The 24,757-nt window shown below is 39.4% G+C and overlaps 1 protein-coding gene and 1 long non-coding RNA gene across 4 annotated transcripts in view; one reads left to right on the plus strand and one right to left on the minus strand.

Moving 5' to 3' along the window:
* Nucleotides 1-24,757, minus strand: part of LOC146599279 (uncharacterized) — a 72,504-nt gene that overhangs the window by 15,018 nt on the left and 32,729 nt on the right. For 2 of the 3 annotated variants that reach the window (XR_014895057.1, XR_014895056.1), the window contains exon 1: nt 598-912. The exons of the other annotated variant lie outside the window; for it this stretch is intronic. This is a non-coding gene — a long non-coding RNA (uncharacterized LOC146599279). Of the gene's footprint in view, nt 1-597; nt 913-24,757 lie in introns of those variants that run through there. 3 annotated transcript variants of the gene reach the window in all.
* Nucleotides 2,062-6,016, plus strand: LOC146599280 (C-type lectin domain family 2 member L-like). Its single transcript, XM_085298802.1, is given in 4 exon segments — nt 2,062-2,187; nt 3,548-3,651; nt 4,830-4,978; nt 5,904-6,016. Coding segments are annotated over 4 exon segments (492 nt in total).

The following is a 24,757-nucleotide window of genomic DNA, read 5'->3' on the forward strand; positions in this document are numbered from 1 at the left end:
AGAGAGAGAGAGAGAGAGAGAGAGACAGAGAGAGAACCAAGCACACTTTCTTCCTGTGTTTCCTCCTGTCTTTAGTAGTTAAGTAACAGTGCTTTGCTTTGTAGGAGGTGCGTTTTGCACTGGTTGTGGAACTGCAAATACCTGCACATTTCACCTCTGACTTTGGGCCACCTCTGACTTTGGGCCAACTGCCCGTTCGTCTCCTGGCCTGCGCTGCCTCGCAGCGCAGCCGCTGCTCTCGGCGCTGCCACATCGCGACCGTCTGTCCGGGGCAGGAGCCCTCCCCGCTCGGGCGTACGCTCTGCCGGGGGCCCCGCCACCCGCATACACGCAACGACACACACTGCCAGCCCTTCCCGGGCCCCTTCGCTGTTCATACCCCTTTTCAGTCCCTCCCCCAGCCTGTTTTCACGGTACGAGCAGAGAAGTGGTGGGAGGATGCTAAAGCTGAACCCAAAAGAGAACGTAAAAAGACAAACGGAACTAAAGCAGCCCAAACGCGTGGGCCGGTGGCACAGAGGAGCGCGGCTGGCGGCACTGAGCGCCGCCGCCGCCTGACCCCGCACCGGGCCAGGCCACGGTGTCGCCGCCTCTTACCGGGGCCACCGGTGGGGCCAGAGCTCTCCGCCGCGCCCGGACACGCACACGGGGGGCGGTCGGCGGCGAAAGAGAAAGAAGTCGGAGGAGCCCGCCCCGCCGGCAGCGATGGAGGCCGCTGCCGGCGGGGCCCGGCTGTCCTCGGCGGCTCCGCTGCGGCGACGCTTCTGGTCGGACTCGTTGCGGTCCTGGCCGCTGCTCACCCGCCCCGCTCCCGCGACTCCCGAGCCTGCCCAGGCCGTAGCGTGGGTGGGCGGCGGCCGAAGGCAGAGCGGCTTCTGGGGGCCCGGAGGGGCGCCGCGGCGGGACGCCGGAGCCCCGCGGCGCGGGGGGAGCGGGGCTGGACTGAGTCGAGGCGGCAGCGCGGCAAGACGGGGGCGTGGTGGCCATCTGCGAGCCTATAAGTGTTAATTAATTTATCGCACCTCTACTTGATTTTTTATTTGACCGGGGCCCTTATCTTTTCAGTTCTGTAGATGTGCTTTATAATACGTTGAAACACTTTAATCTTTCTCTCTCTCCTTTTTTTTTTTTTTTTTTTTTTTTTTTTTTTTTTTTTTTTTTTTTTTTTTTTTTTTTTGATATTTATTCATACCTCTGTTCTTGGAAGAGAATTACTGGAATTGTAATTGCTGTTTCTGTGATTTTACTCTTAATATAGTTTAGCTTAAGTGAGTGCATTTTATTAGAATAAACTAGCTGTTGAAAGAGAGATTCAKTTTTTTCCTTAACGCTTTCTTCCCTTTAGTTTTCTCATTGTTGGTGGATAAGAGGTGTTTTCCACCTGTTTCCAGCTTTCACACACACGTGCATGGCTGCTGTTATAGGAATCTAGAAAAGGTGACATCAAATTGTTTAACARTTGTCGTTAGTCATTTAGAGTAGTATTAAACTAACTTCACTACTTTTCTGAAGTGTTTTGTTTTGCTGCAGTTTGGCAAAGTGCTGAGGAATAGCAAAGACAATAGAGTCATCAGCAGAGTTTGTAAAGCTGTGCTGTATTGACTTGGTTCTGTCCTGGAAAGTTTTTACAATAAAGTTCGTAGAGCCAGCACTCCTTTATGAGCCTTATTCTGGATGCTTAACCCTAGATATTACTACCTGTTTAAGGCAGTCAAAGCCTCAGTTCAAAGGCAGTTTTCTGTCCCGACTTTCTTGCCAGCAGTGTCTCAGGTACACTTGCGGGAGTCCATTTGCTGGCACATGCCTGGTGTGTGAGCATGTAATTGAGCATTCCGTCACACCATAGCTGGTATATTGGGAAGAGTAACACTTAGCACTGATTCTTGATCATCCATTTCATGCTTGATTTGATGCAAATCTCTGCCATTTTCAAACTGGAGGAAGCAGATCTAGCATTTGTAATTGTGTACGCTACTCAATTTTAAACACTTCCTGCTAAGTAATACACTGTTCATTTGAACAAAAGATCCGCCTAGATTACTATAGCTAGAGTATGCCCTGATGACTGGCTGTATATGCCCTGATGACTGGCTGTATTACAAGAAGAAATGCTATTATCATTCGGGAGCTGCAGCAGATTCGGATTCCAGCCGGAAGTTCTGCTCTGCCCATGGAACTTCTCTTGCAGTGCCTGACAGCCACCAAGGCTGGTAAAGTTTCCAGTGCCTTGAATTTGGTGTTATGCTGCTGCCCTAACAGTTTCTGTAGCCCATCACTTGTTCCCTTGCATAGATTAAAACCCAGCATATTGTGTGGCAGACATGTTCGTTGCAAGTTTGTACAATCAACAAAACCTGTTTCAATGCAATGTGRTCTGTTCACTAAAATCCACCTCAAAAACTCTTTTATACTTTAGAGATATTTCAGAAATTAAATGGCAAAATATGTATAAATTAAAATAGTCTCTGAAGGAATATAAAATTGGAGTTGTGCCTCTGGAATATTTAAGGAAGGCTTATTTTTTGAAATAAGCCATATAGATATGCATTTTAAGTTAGGCAGTTTAGCCTGTCCTCTTCCCTCCCATACTCTTGATCTTCATTCCCGTTCTAGGATACAMAAAAGTGATTTATCTCCAGCCAATAGTAATTACCACATCAAATATAACTCTAAACTAACTTTGAATTAACTGATCAGTGATACACATGTATATATCTTATATTCATGATACTGTTTAAGCACATAATTTTAAGGAGCATACTTTCTTTAATATAACAAATGGTTCATTGGCCAACTAAGAAATTATTAGTTCTGTGCAAAATAGACAATTCCTCTGGCAAAAAAAGCAAAGTGATTGTGGTTATACAATACTGGGATGCATGGTACTGAAAATATCCACTTTAGGCAGTATGTTCTAACTGTGTTTCATGTTTTCAAATTTGTGATTTTACTATTTTCTTGAAATCTGCTGTAGAAAGTCCTACCAGTTCAGAATGTTCTGTGTGTCTCATGAGCAAGAAAAGTGAAAGGCAACTTAGGAAATACAATGATGTAACAGTCAGGCCAGCCTGTGATTAGTCAGGTACTGTGTCCCTAACTGCATATCCTTTCAGTGAAACTTTTTTTTTTTTTTTTTTTTTAATCTTTTCTGGTGATATAGTGAAACCATTGCACTAATTGACCAATAGGTTACATGGTATCCATTATATACATCTAATCAAATGTATGGATTTTTTCAATGACAGAGGAGGCAGGGGATGGGTTCACAATCAGTAATACTCTACTAGAATATGAACTACATATCTGGGATTTAATTGATTGTTAGTGGTGGCTCTAGGGTTTCTTTTCATATTTCATCTAATGAAATTTAACAATAAAATATTAGTGATCTGTGAGGAAATATAGTTGACTTGTATACTCTGTGTGGCTGTTTATGCAATTTTTATATAAAAAGTTATATAATCATAATGAGCTATCTAATAATAAATTGTAATCATAAAAAGCTGTGTAATCATAGCCATACATCATTTTGCTTTGTTTTGTCTAGAACTTTATAACGTATCAAATACGTACTACAGATTTTTGGATTGGACTACACAAGAGAGGAAATTAATTCTTCTGAGTGAACAGAGTATCATTTGAAACAGATTTGTGAGTTTTCTTTTAAAKGTACTGTGTAAGAGGAAAGTATGGGAAATCAGTTGCTTTTTGTCCATGTAGAAATGTTATTTTGTATTAACTATTCCACTATAGATAAACTGGCATGGCTTACCAAATGAGGGTTGTCATATGGCYGTAAAAATGATAATACTGAACTTGGTAGGTCTGCAGAGAAGTGAGGAAGCGGCACAAAATAAGGTGGAAGTTACATAGCAYCCTTTATTCTTGTGTAACAGCATGCATGTTAGCCAGACTGGCCACTGTGGCTGTGACAGAAATGTGAGGGGGAAGTTAGTTAATGCGAGGAAGAAGAATAAAACTGATTTTAAAAGTACATAAGTAGCAAAGAAAAGAGAAAGGCGCTATTCTGTTCATTTTCACTAGTGCTTAGGTGAAACTGCTTTATTGTTTGAACTGAAAATTCCTCAAATTTCTATCAGTACAAAATGAGGATAAACTTAGATCTGTTTCTTTTTAATAATATAATTGCCTTCTTTTTTATGTGCCTGTAATGCTAGGCTGTTTATATTTTGTCTATAGTAACTGTTTCTGTACAATTCCACTAAATAAAAGTTTGCCTTTTTAAGAGGAATTATCAAAGCCAGGTGTTATAGATTATTTTAATTAGCTGCTTTACTGGTCTTGCAAGATTCGGTGCTCACAGCCCATATGGACAAGGGCTCCTAAGACTGACTGAGGGACTCAAGAGCAGCCCTGAAGATCGGTGGCTGGGGGCTTGTGTCTCAGAAGAGACCACTATTGCCCATTTTGTATCATGCTGATTATTGTCCACATCTCCTGTATTCTGCAGAGACACAGCAAAACGGGTGGGAAGAGGTGGCAGAGCCCCATTCTGTACTGGGCAAATATTGCTATCCTGGATCCCTTCGCTATACCATCTCTGCTGCTCTGGAGACTTATGCCTTTGACATTTACAGATTCCGAAGTACGAGCACACACCATATGTCTCTGCTAGGAGTAAAGCAACTTCCTTAATAGAATCACAATGGTGTGTGTATTTCTTATGCAAGTGTATTTTGTTCCTCCCAACAATCTGTTGGACCCTTTTTAAATGGTTCACTATAATTTGTTCTCCATAGCTTCATAGCATCCCCTACTTTTCACACCAAAGTTCTGCTCTAATTTTTATATTTCACGTGTTTTTTTAGATATCATGTAAATATTTCTGATGATGGAGATTGTGTCCATATAGATTTAGTCTTCAGCTCTAATAGAAGTTGTTCTTCACTCAATTGCTGGCTTTGCAAGCTCAGTCAGTTTAACCCCAACAGGCTTGCAGTAGAGCACAGCTGGCTGTGTAAGTACAGACTTATTCCATATAAAGCTGGAATTCCAAATATTGGAACTCTAAGCTGTAGGAGATCACAGTATCCACAAAGACAAGAGAAGCAGTGGAGGGGGATCATATCCAAACTTCTCTAAGGTCAGCTGGGAAGCAATATAGGCAGTAAGAGAGACTCCAAGGAAAGAGCTACTCTGTTTAAGAAGTGGCAAGATCAAAATGTGCTAGAAGCAGAACACGGAGTTAAGCCCAGAGAAATTCACAGGGAAAGTGAAGAGTCTGGCTTATAGATCCTCAGAGAACTGCGAAGGGAAAACTGCAAACTGCTGCAAAATCCATTTGGTGTTCATCAAGCAGATGTACTCCTCTGGAGGGAAAGAAACAGGTGAGACAAGAAACTGGAACAGAGAGCCCAGAGAGACACAATGTTTCTTAGTTTCTCATGAAAGTTTTTCAAGAAGGCACAAGAACTGAAAGGGAAACAAGTTGTAAGCAACCCTAGAGAGGGTTACGAATCCCAGAATTGGGACATATTTCCTACTATATGTTAGGTCAAAAGTCAGTTCATGGAATGGGCATGAAGTGCCAGACAGGGCGAGAAGTTCATTTTGGCAGGTGCTCACCTTTATTGCTCTCGTAAGTGCTGGAGGGGCTGCCCATGACACTATTACTCCAAAGATACAGCTGTCTTCCATAATGCTGTGTTGTAATATGCCAATAAATACTTAAAGGAATCACTACCTACTGCACATTGGATCTCTGGTTTTGGCTGAGCTTGATCCTCTACTCTAGGTTTGTGGTGATCTAAGATTGCTTTGTTTAGTTTATGATAGCTGCTTGCTTATGTGTGTTTAGTTGCTGTCAATAGGAGGGCACAGAACATTTTGCTACAGTGATATTTACAAAGTCTGTATGGTGATATTTACAAAATCTGTGCCAGATTGTGGCACAGCATGTGAGTTCATCATGAATGTGACTCTGGATGGTCACCCTCTGGAGTGCAGAAATCAAGGCACAATCCTTGTCCAGCTGCTGTTACATATTTTCCGCTAAAGCATTCTTCCGTGGAAAGCCAAAAYAGCACTAGTGTCAAGAGCCCTGAGTGCACATGGCTCTGACCAACCACTCCTGGGGCCTATATCCACAGCCCTTGTCCCTGGGCCCAAGAGCCCCATTGCAGCTCAGCATGAGACCTTCAGTACCCGTCTGAGCTGTTGTAGGTGTACTTGTCTGCAGCTCTGTCACAGCCACATGTTAAAAGTCTTGCATGATAATTAGAGATAATTTTAATACAGCTTTAAGAAAACTGAAACCTTTGTGAATTTCTCATTTGTCAAGCATAACTTGCACGATGTTCACTGTTGCTTTGAGTCTCTCAAGCAAAGTTGATCTGAGGATAGGAACTTAGCACCAGAATCATTACATTCAGCTGACTTGCTAAACACACTTTCCTTTTAAGCTTGAATCAGATTAACAACTCACAAAGCCAGAAGGTCARGATAAGACTTTGCTTCCTATTTTGTTTGGCCATTATGATTATAATTAAAATGGACTGGCAGAATATTTGATTACTTGTTTGTCTGGGTTGTAAACTTCTCCTTGTGTCAGCTTTTTGGCATACAGTTCAGTTTCACTGCATGATCTATACAGAATCCAACATACTTGGCTCAATTAATACAACAGTAATTAGATTTATTATAACAATCAGAGTAAATGTGTTTCTAAAAGTAAAGTTTCCCAATTCATAAAATAGTATTTTCCAGGTCCCAAAGTATTAAAGCCCTCTGATTCACCTGTACTTCCCTAGCATGCTTACTGTGAACAGCATACTATGAACATTGTCAGCTTCCAACGGATTCCTGCTATCCCTAATTCCATAACTGATGATGAAGTGATGATTTTCATTCAAAATAATTGATTGGTACAGGCAAATAAAATCTGTTGATGAAAAATAATCAGTAGTCAGAAGTTTGCACAATGCTAAACAATTTCCATGCAAATCTGTGGTCTCTTTCCTCCAGTAGTGAGTCTAAAACTTGACAAATCCTCATCGTCTCTCGATTAGGTTGCAAGTTTCACAAATTTAAAGCCCTTGAACTATTCTGGATGGAGTTGTGACTGCTATCATACAATGATAAGGTTGGAAGGGACCTCTGGAGATCATCTAGTCCAACCTCCCAAAGATTTCGTGGTGTTGGTTCCACTGGGGCTTAAACCAAGGACCTTCAGTATGTAAAGCAGGTGTGATAACCACTACACTATCCCTCTACCACAACTATCCTGCCACTTTATGCAAGAGAGTCATGAAATAGTTTAAATGAAAACTTTTTTTAAAAAATCATGCAGAAAATAAAATCTAAGGCATGCATTTTCAGGATGCTTCCCCCCCCTTTTTTGTGTCATTGAATTTGTTAATCATTGATGTCTGAAACTGAAGTCTAGCAACAGATAAGGTGACTCTGGAAGCCTAACTTACGACTGTCCTCAATCCTGATGCATTACCTGCAGCAACCCATCCCAAGATGAAAGTGACAGCATTCAAATGTTGCAGGATTTTACATCTTATCTGAACTGTTGAAAACCGTTACATTTGATCCAAGCCAAAAGTATAAATATACTTACTTAAAATTAGAGATTAGAAATATCAAAACATGATGAAAGTAAGTTCTTTTACAGCTACAGAATGATTTTATTTAACCTGATTTTTTTTTCTAGTTTTTCTTCTCACTCAGACCTTCCCTTCCTCCCTACCCCAGAAGATTCATACTTTTAGTCCTGCCAAAACTGTTATAGAATAATTTCACACTGCATTAAAGCCAGGTCTGCACTGGCATAAATAGTGCCATATTGCATCATGCCTAGTGTAATTGATTTGAGCAAGGCATGAGCATACACTCTTAGTTGCAAAAAACATGCAGTAGTGTTTATACTTGCTTGGTGCTTGTTGTGAGAGATCTCACCTGGCAGAGGGTTACAGTGCATGGACATGCACTGGACATGAAGTCTCTCAGAACATCACCCTAAAAAACAAATTTTTTTTCTCTCCTGCCCTGCATCTCTCTCTTGCTGCTTATTCTCCTCAGTCCTTACTGAGGAGAAGGTGGCAGGGGGAGCATGTAGGGCTAAGCAAAGACAAATGTGAAATACAGAACTTCACTTTGCAAAATCACTCCTAGCTTTAGCTATGCCTGTCCTACCTGCAGAGCTGCTGGATCAGGTGCCTATTGGTCCAGGACAGAACATCCTTGGATGCTCTACAGTCCCTTGATCCCTTGGCCAGTCTACAGTATTTCCACAAGGTGAGACATATCCATGATGCAGCTATCTCTGTGCTGGAGGCATTCATACCCTTCCTGGCTATTTCCTCCGCCAGGCTGCTTGGAGTCCTGGTACACATATGGTGTGTATTTACCTGACTGAAATCTGGACACTAATGACTAGCTATGGTTCTCATCACATATACTGTAGACATCATGATACTCACGGATGGTAAGGTACACAGCATGAGAAAAAGTTGTGGTAGGGCCTCACTGAGCTTGTCATCAGACAGGGATGATGTAACACTCATCTAATGTAGATAGCCAAATTTTCTGTGTGCATTTTGAGTCAGATGAAGCTGTCTGCCTTCTGTGACTTAGGAAAGGTGGGAATATTTGTCTTTCTCACCAAATTCACTTTCCTGACATTTATGGAAGACCTACAATTATTATCTAAGTGCTTTTTTCTAAGCTATTTGAACAACTCAGAATTTAATTGATTGAAAAAGTGTCAGCACCCCCTAAAACAATGGATTTGTAGAATTACAATGTGCCTTTTTAAATATCTTAATAATTATATAATACTTATAATAATCAAAAACAGGTTATCCAAGCTTGCAAATGATAGTTTAGGAGAACTAGGCAGGGGAAGGCTTAGAATTCAACAGTCTGTCTTTTTCAGGCCCATATACAAACTAAGAGAGCACTTTCTATTAATATTGATAACAAGCTGCTATAAGATTTTYTGTAAGAATAACACAGTATTAATGATTTCATCATTAATAGTTGATAAAACTATAGAGCTTTCAAATTTTGATTAATTTCTTTTCCTAAGATTTTCTTCTAAAGTAGCACTGCTTTTAGTGATGTTTCATAACAGTTCTGAGTTTTTAAATGCATAAAATCTTTAAAATAAATTATTTTTAAAAAGTTGTGTATAAAATATTACATTAATTTTTGGCAGAAGGTAGCTAATTWTTAATTGCAACACAGTTCCTTGATACTAGTTCTGCATTTGATATACACTGTGTAATACATCCAGACCGTTCTATTCAGACTTAGAAAGATCTTCAAACATTTAAAATAGTCATCACATACAGTCTTGCCTGAACTTTCTCTTGATAATGGGCTATACTGAGAAGGAAACAATATTGTGCCTCTGGTCTCCCACAAAGCCTGCGAGCCTTCAGGTAGTTGTCCCCGCACCTGGGTTCTGTTGCTGTTACTGGAAATGAACAGGAGTCAGTAAGGCACTAAACTAAGAAAGGTCCATGTGTCAGCACTGTCRTTGTCTCTGATTTACTTTTAGCTGAATATGTTACAGTCCAGTATCATATACAGTCTTAGTCATTTCATTAAGTGCTTGTGTGAGACAGAAATCAAGTTACAGACAGTCTAATACTCTTGGTTTTCCAGTAGCATGCTCTTTAATAGCTGAATCGCATCTAGAGATGGGGAGAAAATAAATTAGGTATTCCTCATATTCTTCATCATTCTATTCATTTTTCAATGAAAAGTAGCTAGGTAAATATAAAAACCAAACTATTCAACACTTTTAAATACATTCTTAAGAACAAGCAATGATAAAAATATTTCRTAAGCAATATGGTCATCAGCATTAATAAAAATATTTTCCTGCCCCCCTTTTAGGAATCCACATCATTCTTTAGGGAAGATAGTGGCTAATCATGAGATGGCAGAGCCTCCAGCCTCCTGAAAATACAGATTTCATAGGAACACTAAGCTTGCTTCTGCCACTTCACATAGATTCCTTGGGGGGGGAGGGGAGAAGTAGACTATATTTTGATTATTCTCAGTAGCTGTTATTTTGCCTGTCCTGCTCTAGTTAGGTCATGAACTAAAGCTCAAAAGGAGAAGATACAAAGTTATGCGGTGATTTATACCCATGAATATTTATATACATAAGTTATGTGTTTGTTGCGGGTGTAAATTATATGAATTTATTTTTCATAGTGAAGAATTCAAAATCACAAAAAATCATTTAAAAAAAAGTATAAAAAAGACTGGGAAAGGATTTCTGTAGGTTTTCTAGTCCCTACTGTGCCCCAGTGCAGGATACCTACCTACTATCACCTACATGAGAAAAGAAGACAGATGTTTCTTTTAACATAAACAAAGGGACTTCTGTCAACTAGGGGCAGTACCACAGCTTCAGATTCTGGGAAGAGTAGGCTCACATGCAGAAGCTCAAGAAATCAGGGAATGCTCAACTCCAAGTCTTCTGCATCTCATGAGTTTGTAGCCAATAGCCATCTCATGTGCTCCTTTTTCATCTCCCATGCCTCTTTCTTCTTCAGAGCCTCTTTCTTCTTCACACTCTTGCTACCTCTCTCAGGTTATTTTATACAACTCATACTTTCAAGGAAAAGATATATGGGTATATAAGAGTTTCTTCAGTTTAAATGAGTGTATTTTCTGGTTTATTTTGTGGAGCAATAGAGACATCTGCTGACTATTTTGTGCTATTAAAATGTAAAGAGTTAATTTAAGAGGGCAAAAAAGGCCTCTTCCAAACCTTTGAAGTATCCTTTTAGTGATAAATGCATCTTTATATGCTCACATCAAATCCACTGACAAAATAAATTTTCTCAGTCCTGTGCCCATGTGCTGAGTAGAGGATGAAGGAGCTGCCCAAGCTGGTGAGAAGAGCCCAAAGGCTGGAGTGCCTGAGGGAAGCACATGACACCTGGAAGAGTGAGGAAGTGATCATGTGGGAGGGCAAGAAGAAGGTGTCAGGTGAAAAGAAACCCCCAGAGGAGCCCACACACGCAAATAAGGAAGTGCTTGGAGACCAAGAGTATGGGGACAACTCTCACACTTTTTCTGGGAATTGGCACAAGCAGGCACTTGTCTCAGAGGCCCACTGTCTTGGGAAGATTCAAGAAGTGCAGCAGTCACAAGAGCTGACCACTCCTGAATTTGGACAAGAGAAAGCGCAGGTTGCACAGACCAAATGAAAAAGTCCACCCACGTGCACCAACCACACTCCCCTGGGATTCCCAAGGGGGAAGAGAGAATGACTGTGCAGGTTAAGACACCTAGCTGAAGTGAGGGGAGCTACAGGACTTTGTGAGGGTACTTTTGGGAGAAGCTCGGGAGGAATGGAACTCGCATTTTGCARGAGAGAGGAGTTATCCTGTGGTTGAACAGATTGCACTTCAGAGCATCCTGACAAGCTCCAGACACTGAATATGTAGCCTCTCTTTTTCAAAATTACTCATGAAATTAAGAAAGATATCTATTTTGGAGGAATTCTTGCCCCAAAGATGTGAATGCATACTACAAAGAAGCTGTCAGATATTGTAGCTATTCTTACCGGCTCCCTATTCTTGCATGGTCAAAGGACAGGGCATTCTACCTGATAAGCAGCATAAACATTTGATATATGCATCACTTGGTACACAGGGATGATCTGTAATGTTTAAAATGCCCAGCATTTTCTTTTCTCCAAGCACATCCAGACATGYAGAGAAGAAACCTGATAGTGAAATCTCCTAAAGATGATTTAAATCTTCAGCAATGGTCAGCTGGTATCCTGGCAAGAGAGCAATCTGGATGAACTGGACTAGAAAATACATGGGTCTAGCATAAACAGGCTCAAATAGCAAGCAGAGTAGTAGTTATTAGTTGTTATTAATAACATGAATGTCTGGGACATTATCTGGGAAGATACAGACACTGAGTCCAGGGAGTACTTTGTCTATGTTTGATACTCATGAATATAAGACAAGCCTTCTCTTCAAGCAACACTACCACCATGATGCTACAGACAGTCTTGAAATGGTTCAGGACACAGGTGGCACTTGTGCACATAGTCCTGTGGAACTCAGTTGTTTTATGGAACATAGTAATAAGCAGGCTGGAAAACAATGATCAAGCATCACTGGCTTCTGTGCCTTCAGAAACTCCTTTTTCTTTTCCCAAGATTTCTTCAAAGGCTTTGGAATCTACAGTAAATAAATCCAGAAGAATTCTAGTAAGTTTAGTGAAGTTAGTCTAGTTTACATCATTGTCACTCATGGCACAATTTAGCACCACATGCCAATACAAATCTGTTCCCCATGTATTTTGTTCAAGTGAAGAATCTACCTCAATACATAACGGCTACAAAGTCACATAGTAAGTGTCTTTCTCAACTGAATCATCATGTGCTTGGTAAGGAAAGTGCTGGATATTCTTTTGGACAGGAATGCTTTAATTCTGAAATTTTTTGCTTCCTCATCTAGGTGCCTAAGGCTAGATGTCTCAATCTAAGATGATTACTTAAAATTATTTTCTAGTCAGGAGAGAGAAATTGGTACCTCCAAGGTACCTATCATCTCATCCTGACAGTTCAGACAAATGATCCTTGAATGTCTCCCACAAGACAGACTAGGAAAAGGAAAGGATGTACTAGAAGGAGGTATGTTTCTGCCCCTTCAATATGATGGGCTTCTGTTGAAGGGCAGGAGCTGGCTTGAGTGTGATCACTCCAGTCCTGGTCATCTCAGGTGCACAGAATAATGCATATAAGGAATGGTTCCTTTCTGCAAAAGAAGACTGTTCTGAGTCAGGATTCATATCAGGCTGCTATGAGGGGCCAGAGCTACTGAAAATATCCTCAGCAAGTGATTTCTCCCTTCCCTACAGAGCACAGGCTGCTCAAGGATGGTATGATGTCTAATGCAAGCTCACCTGCAATCATCCTATTGCATGAATTGAATCTCAGAGCAGTCCTTGGCTATGACTTGCTATTACATAGCACAAACAGAACTGGAGGGTAAGTATTTGCTATGAGTGCTAATCAGAGTCTGAGGACTTGTGCATCCAGATAAGGAGTGTGATGACATGGTAGTGTTTATGGACAGCGTAAATGACTTATTGTTGTGGCACATGATTGAAGGGCCTCTGGGAGTCCAGTAACAGAATGGTAACAATTACTCCAACTAATTTTAACTGACAATATATTCAGTTCCCTCCAGAGTGAGTAACCTTAAATACTRTAGATGTGCCTACACCGCCAGGCTGGATATATTGGCCTGGAGGTGATGGCTTGTTCTCTGATATCATCCATAAAGACATTATAAACTTACTCCATGTTATAATTAAATAGGCATATGTGTTTAATGTGTGTATATATTAAATGTATGTGTTCCTACATAATTGTCAGTAAGTATTTCAGTATGGCTATTTTATATTTACTCCAAATCAWTGGAGTAGAATAAAAAGTCATTACACTCACGTTAAATATTTTTCTTTTTCTGTTCAAAGTACRTGGTATGACAGGCTGCATAAGGAGCTTGGCCTCTAAATCACCTGACCCCAAGTTTATTCCAGGRAGAAGAGGAAATGTCACGGAGCCTCTCAGATGCCTGGCAAGGTTCAGATTTCTGACTGTCTCAAAGGGAGGAGGAAGTTCAATGCCAAGCCTGGGAGTTTGTGCGAGTTGCAGGCTCTGAGCTCTGCATCCTYTCACCTGCACAGTTCTGCTGGTGCATGTAGGAGTTTGCCCAAGGATCTGTCCTTATTGAATAAGCTGCAAGACTGTGGCAGAAGTTACAGTGATTAGATTTTACATGAGCTCATAGAGGGCAAAAGAAAGGGTACAATGAAAGTGCTCTTTTGAATTTTCAGGAAAAATCATCCCATTCTGAGGGCCCTTAGCAGAAAAAGTCTGGCTCCCAAACCTCCTGAAGAAGGACACTAGCCATGCTCAATAAAACAGAAGATTATCTCCCAGATAATGTGATCTCAGTTTGTTAAATCCACTGAGTAGTCTTTAAATACTGAAAAAAAGACTATACAAGTGATGAATAAGACAATGGAACGCTGCTACAATTTGAAAATAATTATTGTATTTAACAATCACAGGGCTAATACATGGCAATCCTTTTTTAGACAGAGTCTAAGAAGTCAGTGGGGATTTTAACTTAGGAAATCCTTTGGAATCTAATGCAGAAAGACTAAAGAAATGCTAATCCTAAMAAAGCAGGTCATTTTGTTGTTACCTCCACCACCACACGCTGCTGCAGAGTAAAGTGCACCTCTTTGACAGTGCAGGATTGCTCCCAGTATGACAGCCCCTCCTTGAAAAACTTTAATGGTTCAAGATGAAAAAGCCGTGGTTTCATGGTTGGTCTCAAAAGGGCATAGTACTAAACATCTTGACTTCCCGCTACGATAACTCCATTTATTTTGCCCTAAACTAATACCTCAACTAAATGGAAAAAAAAGAGAGTTGCCTGTGTTTAGCAAGGACATTTCATGACTAAGATGCATAGCACTTATGGGTCAAGTTAGACCTGATTTATCTCTGAGCTTAGTGATGCCCCCTGTGTTGTGATGGTTAGTGTGTAGTCAAGCCCTGATTACTGCACTTGTGCAAGGTCAGGTTCCAAATGAAAATCGTGAGCAGGCTGAAGGTCACAATTTACCAGCAAGTTGCTAAAAATCATAGTTATGTTGTTTGTATAGGACATACACCAACAGAAGGGGCTCAGGATTAAGAATAGTTTATAGAAAGCAAGGAGATGAGAGTTTACACTTAAAAAAAAARGTGTTTTATTTCCTTCCCTTTGACAGACATCTAAACATTTCTTTTGACCTAACATGGTGTGATGGGTGGGGGGAGGCCGGAAGGGATGTAATACAGGGTAGTGCTTCTTCAATGAGCACATTTTGATCGCAGATCTGAAGACATTTTTTCAAAATGGCAAGTGAGGTGATTTATGCAGAAGTATCACGAGAGGAAAGAGTGCATTTTACTTCACAAACTTCAGATGCAGGTAAAAAACGGTCAGCTAAATATTACTTGTTATTTGTTCAATGACAAAATTTTAAACTTTCGTCCTTTCTTGAAGTAAAATATTTATGTGATGTTGAAATCATGTTGAAAGTCATGTTGAAATCACTTTTAGAACTATTAATATCTATTTGTATCTATTATACATCTRTTCACTTGGCAAAATCATGTTTATTAGTAGAATAAGCAGTAAATACTAGCAAACATTAAGATTGTTCTCTCAAATCACAATTTCTTTTTCAGCATTATGGCTGAAATGTGCTGTTTCTGAAGTACCTTAAAGATTAGAAATTAGAGATATTATTACAAATTATTAGAAACATATTGTCAGTTACAGTGCAGTGAGGATACTAAATAGATTTCTCCCTCCTGCAGTATAATTACATTTTACTTTGATTAATATTCTTAGATACCAGAAATACTTTTAATTTGTAAAAGAGTTGGTAAGTTGGTCTGTCTGTCTGTCTTTCTTTTTTGTTCTGTCTTGTCTTGTCTTGTCTTTCTTTCTTTTTAATACACTCGAGTGAGGTGCACTTAGAAATCAATGTTGCAAGTTATCCTGAGAACCCTTTAACCCAATATCCTACTTTGAAAAGTTGCCAGCACTAGGTGCTTGAAAATAGAGCACCAAAAAAAAAAAAAAAAAAAAAGATGGCCAATTATGAGATCAATTAAATAACCAAATTTCAAAAAATATGTTCTTCTTACACTTTAGAGTATGATCGTAAAGAATTTGACAATGCAATTATATCTTTCTCACACAGTTAACTGCTCTTTTAATTGCATTCAATGTGATAGTGATTTGATCATGCTCAATACTAAAACTTGTTTAGGTTCATTTTTTTTTTGTAAGTCCAAGGAAGACCTCTGGATCTCTGGAACTCTTAAGATGTTTTTCTTTAGATAAAAGCTTGACATTTGTCATACTGCTGTAAATTCGAGATCAGAGCAGCTCACACACCTGCCTGACAAGGCTCGAAAGAGGTAGTTGTTATCTTATTCCATGCATATTTTACATTAAATCATTGATACATCAAGGCTTGGAAAAGGTCAAAGTTGCTCCTGTGAGACAGGAATAATAGCTTACACCAGCAAAGAAAATGTATTCACACTGCCCTGTATCTGAATATTTTTTGAGCTATGGACTTCAAAGTTTCTGCTGTTTTATCTCATGATATAGCTCTACGCTTTATCTGCTTCCCCATGGCCACTATGCCTGTTTCCTTGCTAGTCAGCACTTTCCTTTTCTCTCCTTTCAGCCCCATTTCTAGCCTCTACTGTTTCCSTGAGTTTTCACATGTGTTGACTAGACCTTGTAATCTCCTAGTTGCCGGACTTGTCCTGCATTTCATACTGCTTATGGTTGCATTTCCTCTTCTTCCCCACAGCATGTCAGAGAAAAATCTGTTTGCTTTCTCTCTTAAGAAAAGCCACCTTATTTGCTTGCACTACCAGCAAGCAAATTTCATGGAAATAACTCTTGTGAAATGAGGCAAAATATGCAAAACAGGCAACCTTCAAACCGGTGTGTTCCAGTTGATATAAAAATACATCCTTCCTTCCGCTGCCACACCTACAGAAAGCTACCAGGGTCAGTCAGGCTTGTCCTGTAACTCTCCACCTCTCCTCTGCCTTGTACTCTGACATTTCATGGTGGATTTAATATCACAAGATGGAGGAAAAAATGTGTCAGGTAGCAGTCCCCTACTTTATTACATCTGCAGTCACTTTCCTATTTATACTCCGTCTTGATACCTCTTCTGATTTTATAATAATGCTTCTCTGGGTCAATAGACCTACAGAGACTCTCTAGGCAGTGAGATGTCTTCCAGGCATATGTTTAAATGTGAAAAGCAGTGTGTCCATGATGTAGCTAGACAATATAATGGAAATAGAAATTAGGTATCAAAAGATCATCTTTTCCTTCCCTAAGCATCTAGCACTTTTATCACTTGTCACTAAACTTTCAGTCTCTGAGGTATACACTGCTTTTACAGTGGTAGTGAAACAGATCTCTTCTATTATGGAGATGCCCAGTTTAAGCTTCTAGGATAACAGTGAAATGTAGGCGAGGCCTCCTAAGATAAGGAAAGTAGTGATTAGATTCTTCGTATTAATGCAAAGCAATCTGAACAATCACCCTCTTTCTTGGGAAAACGAACAGCTGCTGCTGAAAATCCTGTCGCCAGGTTCYTTTCCAGCCCAATTTACATTATTGTTAGTAAACCCACCCAGATGATCAAACACCCAAGATAACATAGCAGACTGGAATTCTTCCCCTTTTAGGCTGAGAGGCCAGAGGCAAGGTAGGGGAATGTAGGGTCTGTCAGGCAATCCCATGCCTCTAGGGGAACTCACCCTGATGTTTTCAATATTCTCCATTGGGCCTGAAAATCTTGTAACACACGATGAAAACATCTTTTTAAGTGAGTGTCTCAACCATGCTAGTGGTTACCAGGGCAATTAAGGTCTTTTCGCTGATTGACCCTTAGATATGGAACAGAGACTTTTCCAGTAGCTCATGTTGTGTATAYTGTCTGCCACCATGTTTGAAAGCCTAATGGGAGACAATGCCATGGAAAATGCTGAAGCTCAATGCATAACAAGGGGCAATATTTTTGCATGTGGAAACCATGTCTCCCAATAACAAAAAAGGTATGATTTATTTTGCCTGGATGTTCTCTGTCTCAAGGCAGTTCTTTTAGTGCAGCTATGTCTCAGTTTGGTATAGTTTATATGGGCCAATATCTCCAAATAGTCTGGAGATGCTACATAGTTTTTGAAAGGACTGATGACATGTTCTGAGGTACAGGTATGACCGACTTACTTTTGACATTCACTAACAGCAGTCTGATGAAGTTTAAAGATCAAGGAGTTTTTTACAAAATAAAGCCTGAAAAAACAGATATCTAAGAACAAGGATTGCTCTGGGAAGATATTTATCCTGACGATCAGTTGAGCAAACTGGAAAAAAAGTCAGGAAGAAGCATGAAAAACACCACTTGGAAGAAACAGAAAAAAAGTAGTGACTGGAGGAAAATGAATTGTTCCCTGTGGCTTCAATTTCTCACTGCAAGAAGTAGGATAAATGTTTGCAATAAAAGAAACACCTGCTTCACTTCCTTGGTTTGCAAAATGGTGATTTCAAAGGCAAGAGGAGAGGGTGTCTCAACTTCTCAATGGATATGGCTGCTGCAACTCAAACAGTAATGCCAGTTCCTCTTCAGTTCTGCTGGCAAATGAGAAAGGTCATATATTAGCAGAGCAGTAAAGACTCACATGAGTCTATTGCAAGTCTTCTCTCCCCAATTTCTTTGTGATTAAGAACAGTAAAAGCTGTTTTTCAACTGTTCTGGCTGAGAATTAACTGCAGCCAGGCTTCCCTTTCCCCTTTCTGTGGTAGAAGTTGAATTCATGAATTGTACTGAACCTCTGGAATTTGTCTGCAGTAGTGCCTATTAGTAATTGATAAAAACTTCAATTAAATACTTGGGAGAATGCTCCTGAGGAAAAAAAATCTGTAGATGACATGATAATAGTATGTTTATATTTTGCATAATGTTGTTTGATGTTCTACTCCGAATGGCTAGAAATTATGTCCAGTTCAYATAGGTCTGAAAACTAGCTTGTTTCTGCTCTATACATACACAGTCTATCGTAGCTTTTTTCTAGGAGGAACTGCTTCTCTTTGCGAAAGAAGAAACAGCAGAAAACAGGCATGCTTAGTACTCATGTGAAAGATCTGAATGCACCTGAAAGAAACAAGTTTCTTGAGAAAAACATAGAAAAATTTGAATCTAGCCCCCAAAAATGCCATTGATTTATTTTTACTTAAAGATTGACATAATTTATGTATGTGAGTAAAAGATATGGAATAATAAGATTAAAAAAAAATTAATAGTACTTACATAGAGTAGTTTAGTGTGTGATAATAGTGCTGAACTGCTTCTACAGTTTCTTTTTTAATTTTCTAAAATTTAATAACTGAATAACATTTTGGAGTTTTTTTGGAAAATTGCACAGTGGGACAACTGTCTGCATGAGCTGTGATAATGCACTCTGCAGTAATTTATTTCTGGCAAAAAAATCATTCAGTGGCATGGATGTCTTATCAGAAAAAAATAAACCCCTCYTTCATGTATTCTCGTTCTCATTTTCTCAGAGAGTTTTCTCAGAGATTTTTGGGTCTGTCAGGTGCTGGATCCAGCGAGAACTGTGGCAGTTCAGCACCTGTAAGGGCTATCCTTTGGTAGCTTCTCTAATTGCAGCAGTCTTGTCTCTGTAGGTGATCAGACGACATACGCTGAGGTGAAAGTGAAATGGAAATCTGACACATGTGACAGTATACCCAAGACTACACATACAGGTATTGTAATACCTCTGGAAATTTTTAACTTTCTTATTATATTTTATCCTCTTTGTATACCACCATAATTATCTATTTATATATAATGGAAAAGATGCTTAAGGCTAGATGCACAAAGAGATGCAGATATGATTTAGGCAAATTGAAAGATCTTCAAAACCTTTCCCAGCTACTGATTATCCCTAAGGTGCCTGGAGCCTGCTGGAGATGTTTCAGAGTTAGGAGGCACAGTTAGAGGCTCCAAGGTTTTCATTAGGTTGAATGTTTTGTCCCTGACCAACAGGTCAGCCTGTTGGGGTTTATAGCATTGGCACTGCCTGCCTTAGGTTGCCTTTGGGACTCTGCTGAGGGGGTTTTGGCTTATACCTGTGCTATTTGCACATRTTATATCCTGGAGTAAATGGTGCTACCCCAGCCAGTTGGTGCAAACTCGGTTTGTGTCCAYGATGGTCAGTGCCAGCAATCCACGGAGCAAACTGGCTGCATCTGCATGGTAAAGCCCATGGCCTCTTGTTTCCTCTGGGCCCCTTGAGACTTTTTTGGTTGTAGCTTTTTGTTACAGAAATGCCAGAAAGTACAAGGCTGTGCTGCACCTTGCCACAGTGGCTTTGTTATAGCATGGCACACAAAACATTACAGTATGCTGTTAGGATCATAAAAAAGAGTGTGTGTGACCATGTGAATGTCCATCTGGGATAATGTTGAAAGTTTTTTCTGRATAGAGGGAGTCAAATTTGCTACTATTAGTGTCTGCATCATGTGAAGGGAATAGCTGTGTGAAACATGACCCAGTTTCTTCTGGGAAGAACAATTAGTCCATCCTGAAAGGATTCCAAGGAAAGCAAATATGCATGGGACATGCAATGTGGCTCACTGGAGGACCAGGAACTGAAGGAAAATGAGGCAAACTGCCAATGCATGCCTGTAGTGGATAGATCCACACAAAACACAGCACCTCCTCACCTATCAGCAGCCAAATAGATAGCCCACTTTTCCAGGAGAATTTCATTTTCCTTCTTTTCTGCTGATGATTCTGATCCACTTCCCCGTGTCTCCTCTCCTAAGGGAATGCTTGGGACACAGTTAAAATTTATTTTGCAGTGGAGAACTTGGAAACTCTTCTGTTCATTTTAGCAACAATTTCCATGTATTGTTTTCCAATTCCAAATGTATTTTAAATGTATGAGCAGGTCAGTAATAGTATTCAAAGTACAAAGTATAAAACCAACTGAGTTGGTTTTATAAAAAATAAAACATAAAATGATAGCTAGGGGGCAAAAATTAGGTTTTGAAGAATAAACTTATGTTACTCAGGTACTTGTGTCTCATCTTTTTCTGAAATAAACATTTTAAAATATGTTATTTTTTCATAGATTATCTTTGAAAGTAAATTTAGATTCACAAAGTGAAATAACATATTGCATATAAGTTTTAACTTTCATGTACTTGTTATGTGGTGAAAATGAAGAAGAGAAGGAAAGAAAGTATAAACTTCTATGAAGACTTCATGTAATGAAGAAATGTATTTGAGATATTTTTAGAAAAAAAAGTTAGCTGCAGAAAATGCTAAGTGAGAACAATTGTTGTTTCTATTGTTGGGTTAATTTAGCCTTACCACAAGGAAAGAGAAACCAAAAGTTTCAGAAGATGTTTCTGATTAAGTATGGCRTAGTCAGGCAGAAAAGAGAGTGGACTAAATGCAGATCTCAATTCTGCTGTTATATAAAAACAATATACTGGTTTCATTTAAATTCCCTCTGATTTTATAACAGTGAAATTGAGATTGGACTACAACATGAAAAGTCTCATCAGTAATGCAATGTATGGTTTTAATATACCATTATTAGCCCTCTGGTATGCTGACTGCCTTTTTATACTTCAGTCACCTCTTCACTCCTTCCTTTCTCCAATTCTGCCTACACTATCCATATTTTGAGGTTTTTCAGAATTTTGTTTTAAGAATACCAAAATCCAAGCAAAATATTATAGGTGACCTCTATCCCTTCATGTTCTTCACTGTAATGTCTTTAAAAYACACAGAAGGCTGATGCTTGTTTTAATTCTGTTTTAGATTTTTTTTAATTCATAAATACCAGGCTAGAAAGTATGAAGGAATGGGTGTTGAAAGAACACACACTCACTGATCTTAGGGTTTCAGTTAAAGCAGAAATAGATAGAGGCACGGATTTAACAACTAGTTAAACATGCATTTCTTTGTTATGCTTAACAAGGATTATACAAGCCTACCTGGAAAAATAGCCTGTAGAAATTCCAAATTACCTATGATTTTTTTTTTTTTTTAAAAAAAAAACTAAACTTGGATTTTTAGATTTCCTTGTGGGTCTTCATTTGCGTAACTTCATTTGGCAGAATAACTCCTGCCTGTCACTCTTCAAGGGGAGCTGAGGCACAGGATTGCAGGGGCTTTTCCAGAGCAAAGTGACCAGTGCTGGCAAAGCTGTGCACGACCTTAAAAAGTGAGAAATCAYGTTTTTCGACACTATCTCAACAGCTGTCATCATAGAACTAGAACTGGTCAGGAAATATGTTCTGACTATGAGAATATGAATTACACGTACGTATGTATACAATGGTTTTTATTTTCACTAAATATAATACTAGAACCTCATGTTTTCCAATTTTTAAGCTTTTGATTCTTGATTAAGAAAACAATTTCCAAAGGAAGATTTARTTTGACAAACAGATTAGCCAAAAAAGAAAAAGAAAAAAGGATGCTTTCAATTGGATTTTCAGCACACTAAGGATTTCCTCATAAACTTCTCTTCACTCTCCATGAGTACTAGAGCTATAGTATATATAGCAACACATTCTTGTTGAGGCCTTAACTAGAAAGATTTTGTATACCAGTTACAAAGGTGATTTTCCTGGGAATAAAACACAGCTCTGAACAAAACTTCTCTTGCTTTTRTCTGTTGTGAAATGCCTCTTTTTTTCTCTTTGGCAGCGGTCTGCTCTGAGGATTCACACTGGTGTTACGTTGCTATTGCGCTGTACTTCACTGCAGTGATTCTGCTCGTCACTGTAATCCTCTTAGCTGTGAAATGTCGTTATGTCTGAGGTGGATGGTGCAGTCCAGCTAACATACAGGGTAAAACAGTTTYATTCATATTCATGTTTTCATTCAACATTTATAAGAAGAGGTAAAGGAATTGACCCAAGCTGAATGCTAAAGTGCCTGTCCCTGTCACAAATTCAACCAGCGAGTAATTCACAATCACACTAGATAACATCTAGCTCTCTGCTGATGATGCAAACTGTACATAATTAAGCACATTTTAATACCCAACAGCTTTGGTGGAACTGCTAGTCACACCAAGTATTGGATTCTTTTACTCTGAGATTAGGAAACTTCATCACTTAATTTTAGGTGCTTCACAGCTGTGTTGTGAAATAACCCTACAAGCCTTCCATAAAATGAAACAAAAATATGGCTGAGAGCAGCTGGAGGTGATTTCCATAACTACTGTGAAGACTTGGATTAATGGTGACCTGGTGAAGTGACACTAGGCAAACAAATGTTAATCAATTTGGGATTTAAAGGAAAGTAGGAGAACAATTGCCTCTTCTGACTAGGAATGGCAGTGGGTAATCCTTTTCAGAAAACTATCCCTTCCACATCTAGTGCCAGCAGAGTCCTTTGTGGGCGGCTTCAGAAAGGTAATGCCAGCTCCACTTTATGCTTTTCGGAGTAATTGGGATTTGTGAGGAGAAAGGAAAAAATGCTGTATCTATGTCTATGTCATGCTGGAGCTTTCTGGGAATTGTGAGACAGTACTGGACATTTTCAAAGCACAGCAACCTACACCCTGTATGAAGACAAAGATTCATTTCTTGCAGAGCAACAGAGTRTGTTTAATTACTTGCTAGACTCGCTCTCCCTGGCAGCTGTCTCTTGCCATGTTGAAGACACCACAGTGRATCCTGTGTCAAACCCATGTCCAGTCACTGAGAAGGCAAGGGAGAGTCACAGCAGGATGGCAGCAGCTCATGATTTGTGCTTGCACCAGCACACCTCATCCCCAGGCATGGAACATTGTGCCATGGCCCTCACAGCACATAGCTGCCCTTTCTTTGCTCCAGAGGACACTCACAGCATGTTGAATTTCAAAAAGATATTTGACTTCCACTAGCTTCTGTCTCTTTTATTTCCAGAAAAGTCAGCTTGGRAAGGCTCTGCTTCTTCAACAAAACAGGGTATAATATTTGTTTACTTTTACATTATTTTCTCTGAAGAGACTTTTATGAAAGAAGACATGCTGTCAGTCTGATCACACTTCAGTTACTTCTACCAGGAGTTTCATGAAACCTTGAACCTCTCCATATATGGATAAAATATATTTTATTACTTTTATTTTGAATTTGATTAGGCCCATAATACCAGCAGCCATCAAACGATATCAGTGCTTGTGATGAGACATGGTCTCAAGCTGCTGAATTAAAAGTTGGACAGAGCAAATGACTAGATGGGCCAATTTGAGACATCATTTGTAATTCACACCTGACYTGATTTTGCAAAAATTTGCCATGTACACCATGTTTTAGATTTCAATGTGCTCAAGTGCAAAAATGCAGGGATAAAATAGGGAATGGGAAAGGTTGCATTCGACTTTTTTTATGACACCCTGATTTAGATGTGAGTTTTCCTATCCCGACAGCCCTTAATGGGATTTCTATTGGGGCATAAGAAAACTGTATTAGATTAGTAGAGAAGTCTCAGTCTCATTCCCTCATTAGCTTGAACAAAAATATTCTATTCTGCTTGTCCAGMACAGTATCTCATAGAACCATAATATATTGTTTTTGTCTTGGGGCAGTAATTCATTCTATGCTATCTTATATTTCCAAATGGTGTAGCTTCAGTTAAACCAGAGTCCTCTACTAGAACCTCAGGTTCAAATACATTTGATTTAAGTTATTGTTTTGATGTTTGATTTTATATGTTTTGCAGTTCTCATCAGATATACTGTAACTCCTTTGGGAGTTACAATCAATGACTTGCAGTCCATGAGTAGATCTGTACAGTGAATACTGCTAAACTGTTCCCTGTATTTAAGCTTATCTGTACTTAAGCCATGTTGTTGTTGCTGTTCATAATGTACCACATTGTTTACAGTATATGCACCAGATATCAATAAAGAGATTTATTAAAACTCTTGAGATACTGATGTTTGTTCTTATGATAGTCAGACTAGAAGAAAAATAGCATTTAGTGCTCATATGACTGCAGCACCTCTGAACTGTTGTCATGAAGCAGGATGCTGCTCTGTTAAGTACTATGTAAGGACAGAATCCCTGCCCCATAGAGCTGAGTACTAAAGGAATAGTAGAAGAAAATGGTTACATTTTTC

Source organism: Rhea americana, unplaced genomic scaffold (assembly GCF_003343005.1).
Source record: "Rhea americana isolate MKP2758 unplaced genomic scaffold, rheAme1 scaffold_142, whole genome shotgun sequence".
Classification (NCBI taxonomy): domain Eukaryota; kingdom Metazoa; phylum Chordata; class Aves; order Rheiformes; family Rheidae; genus Rhea; species Rhea americana.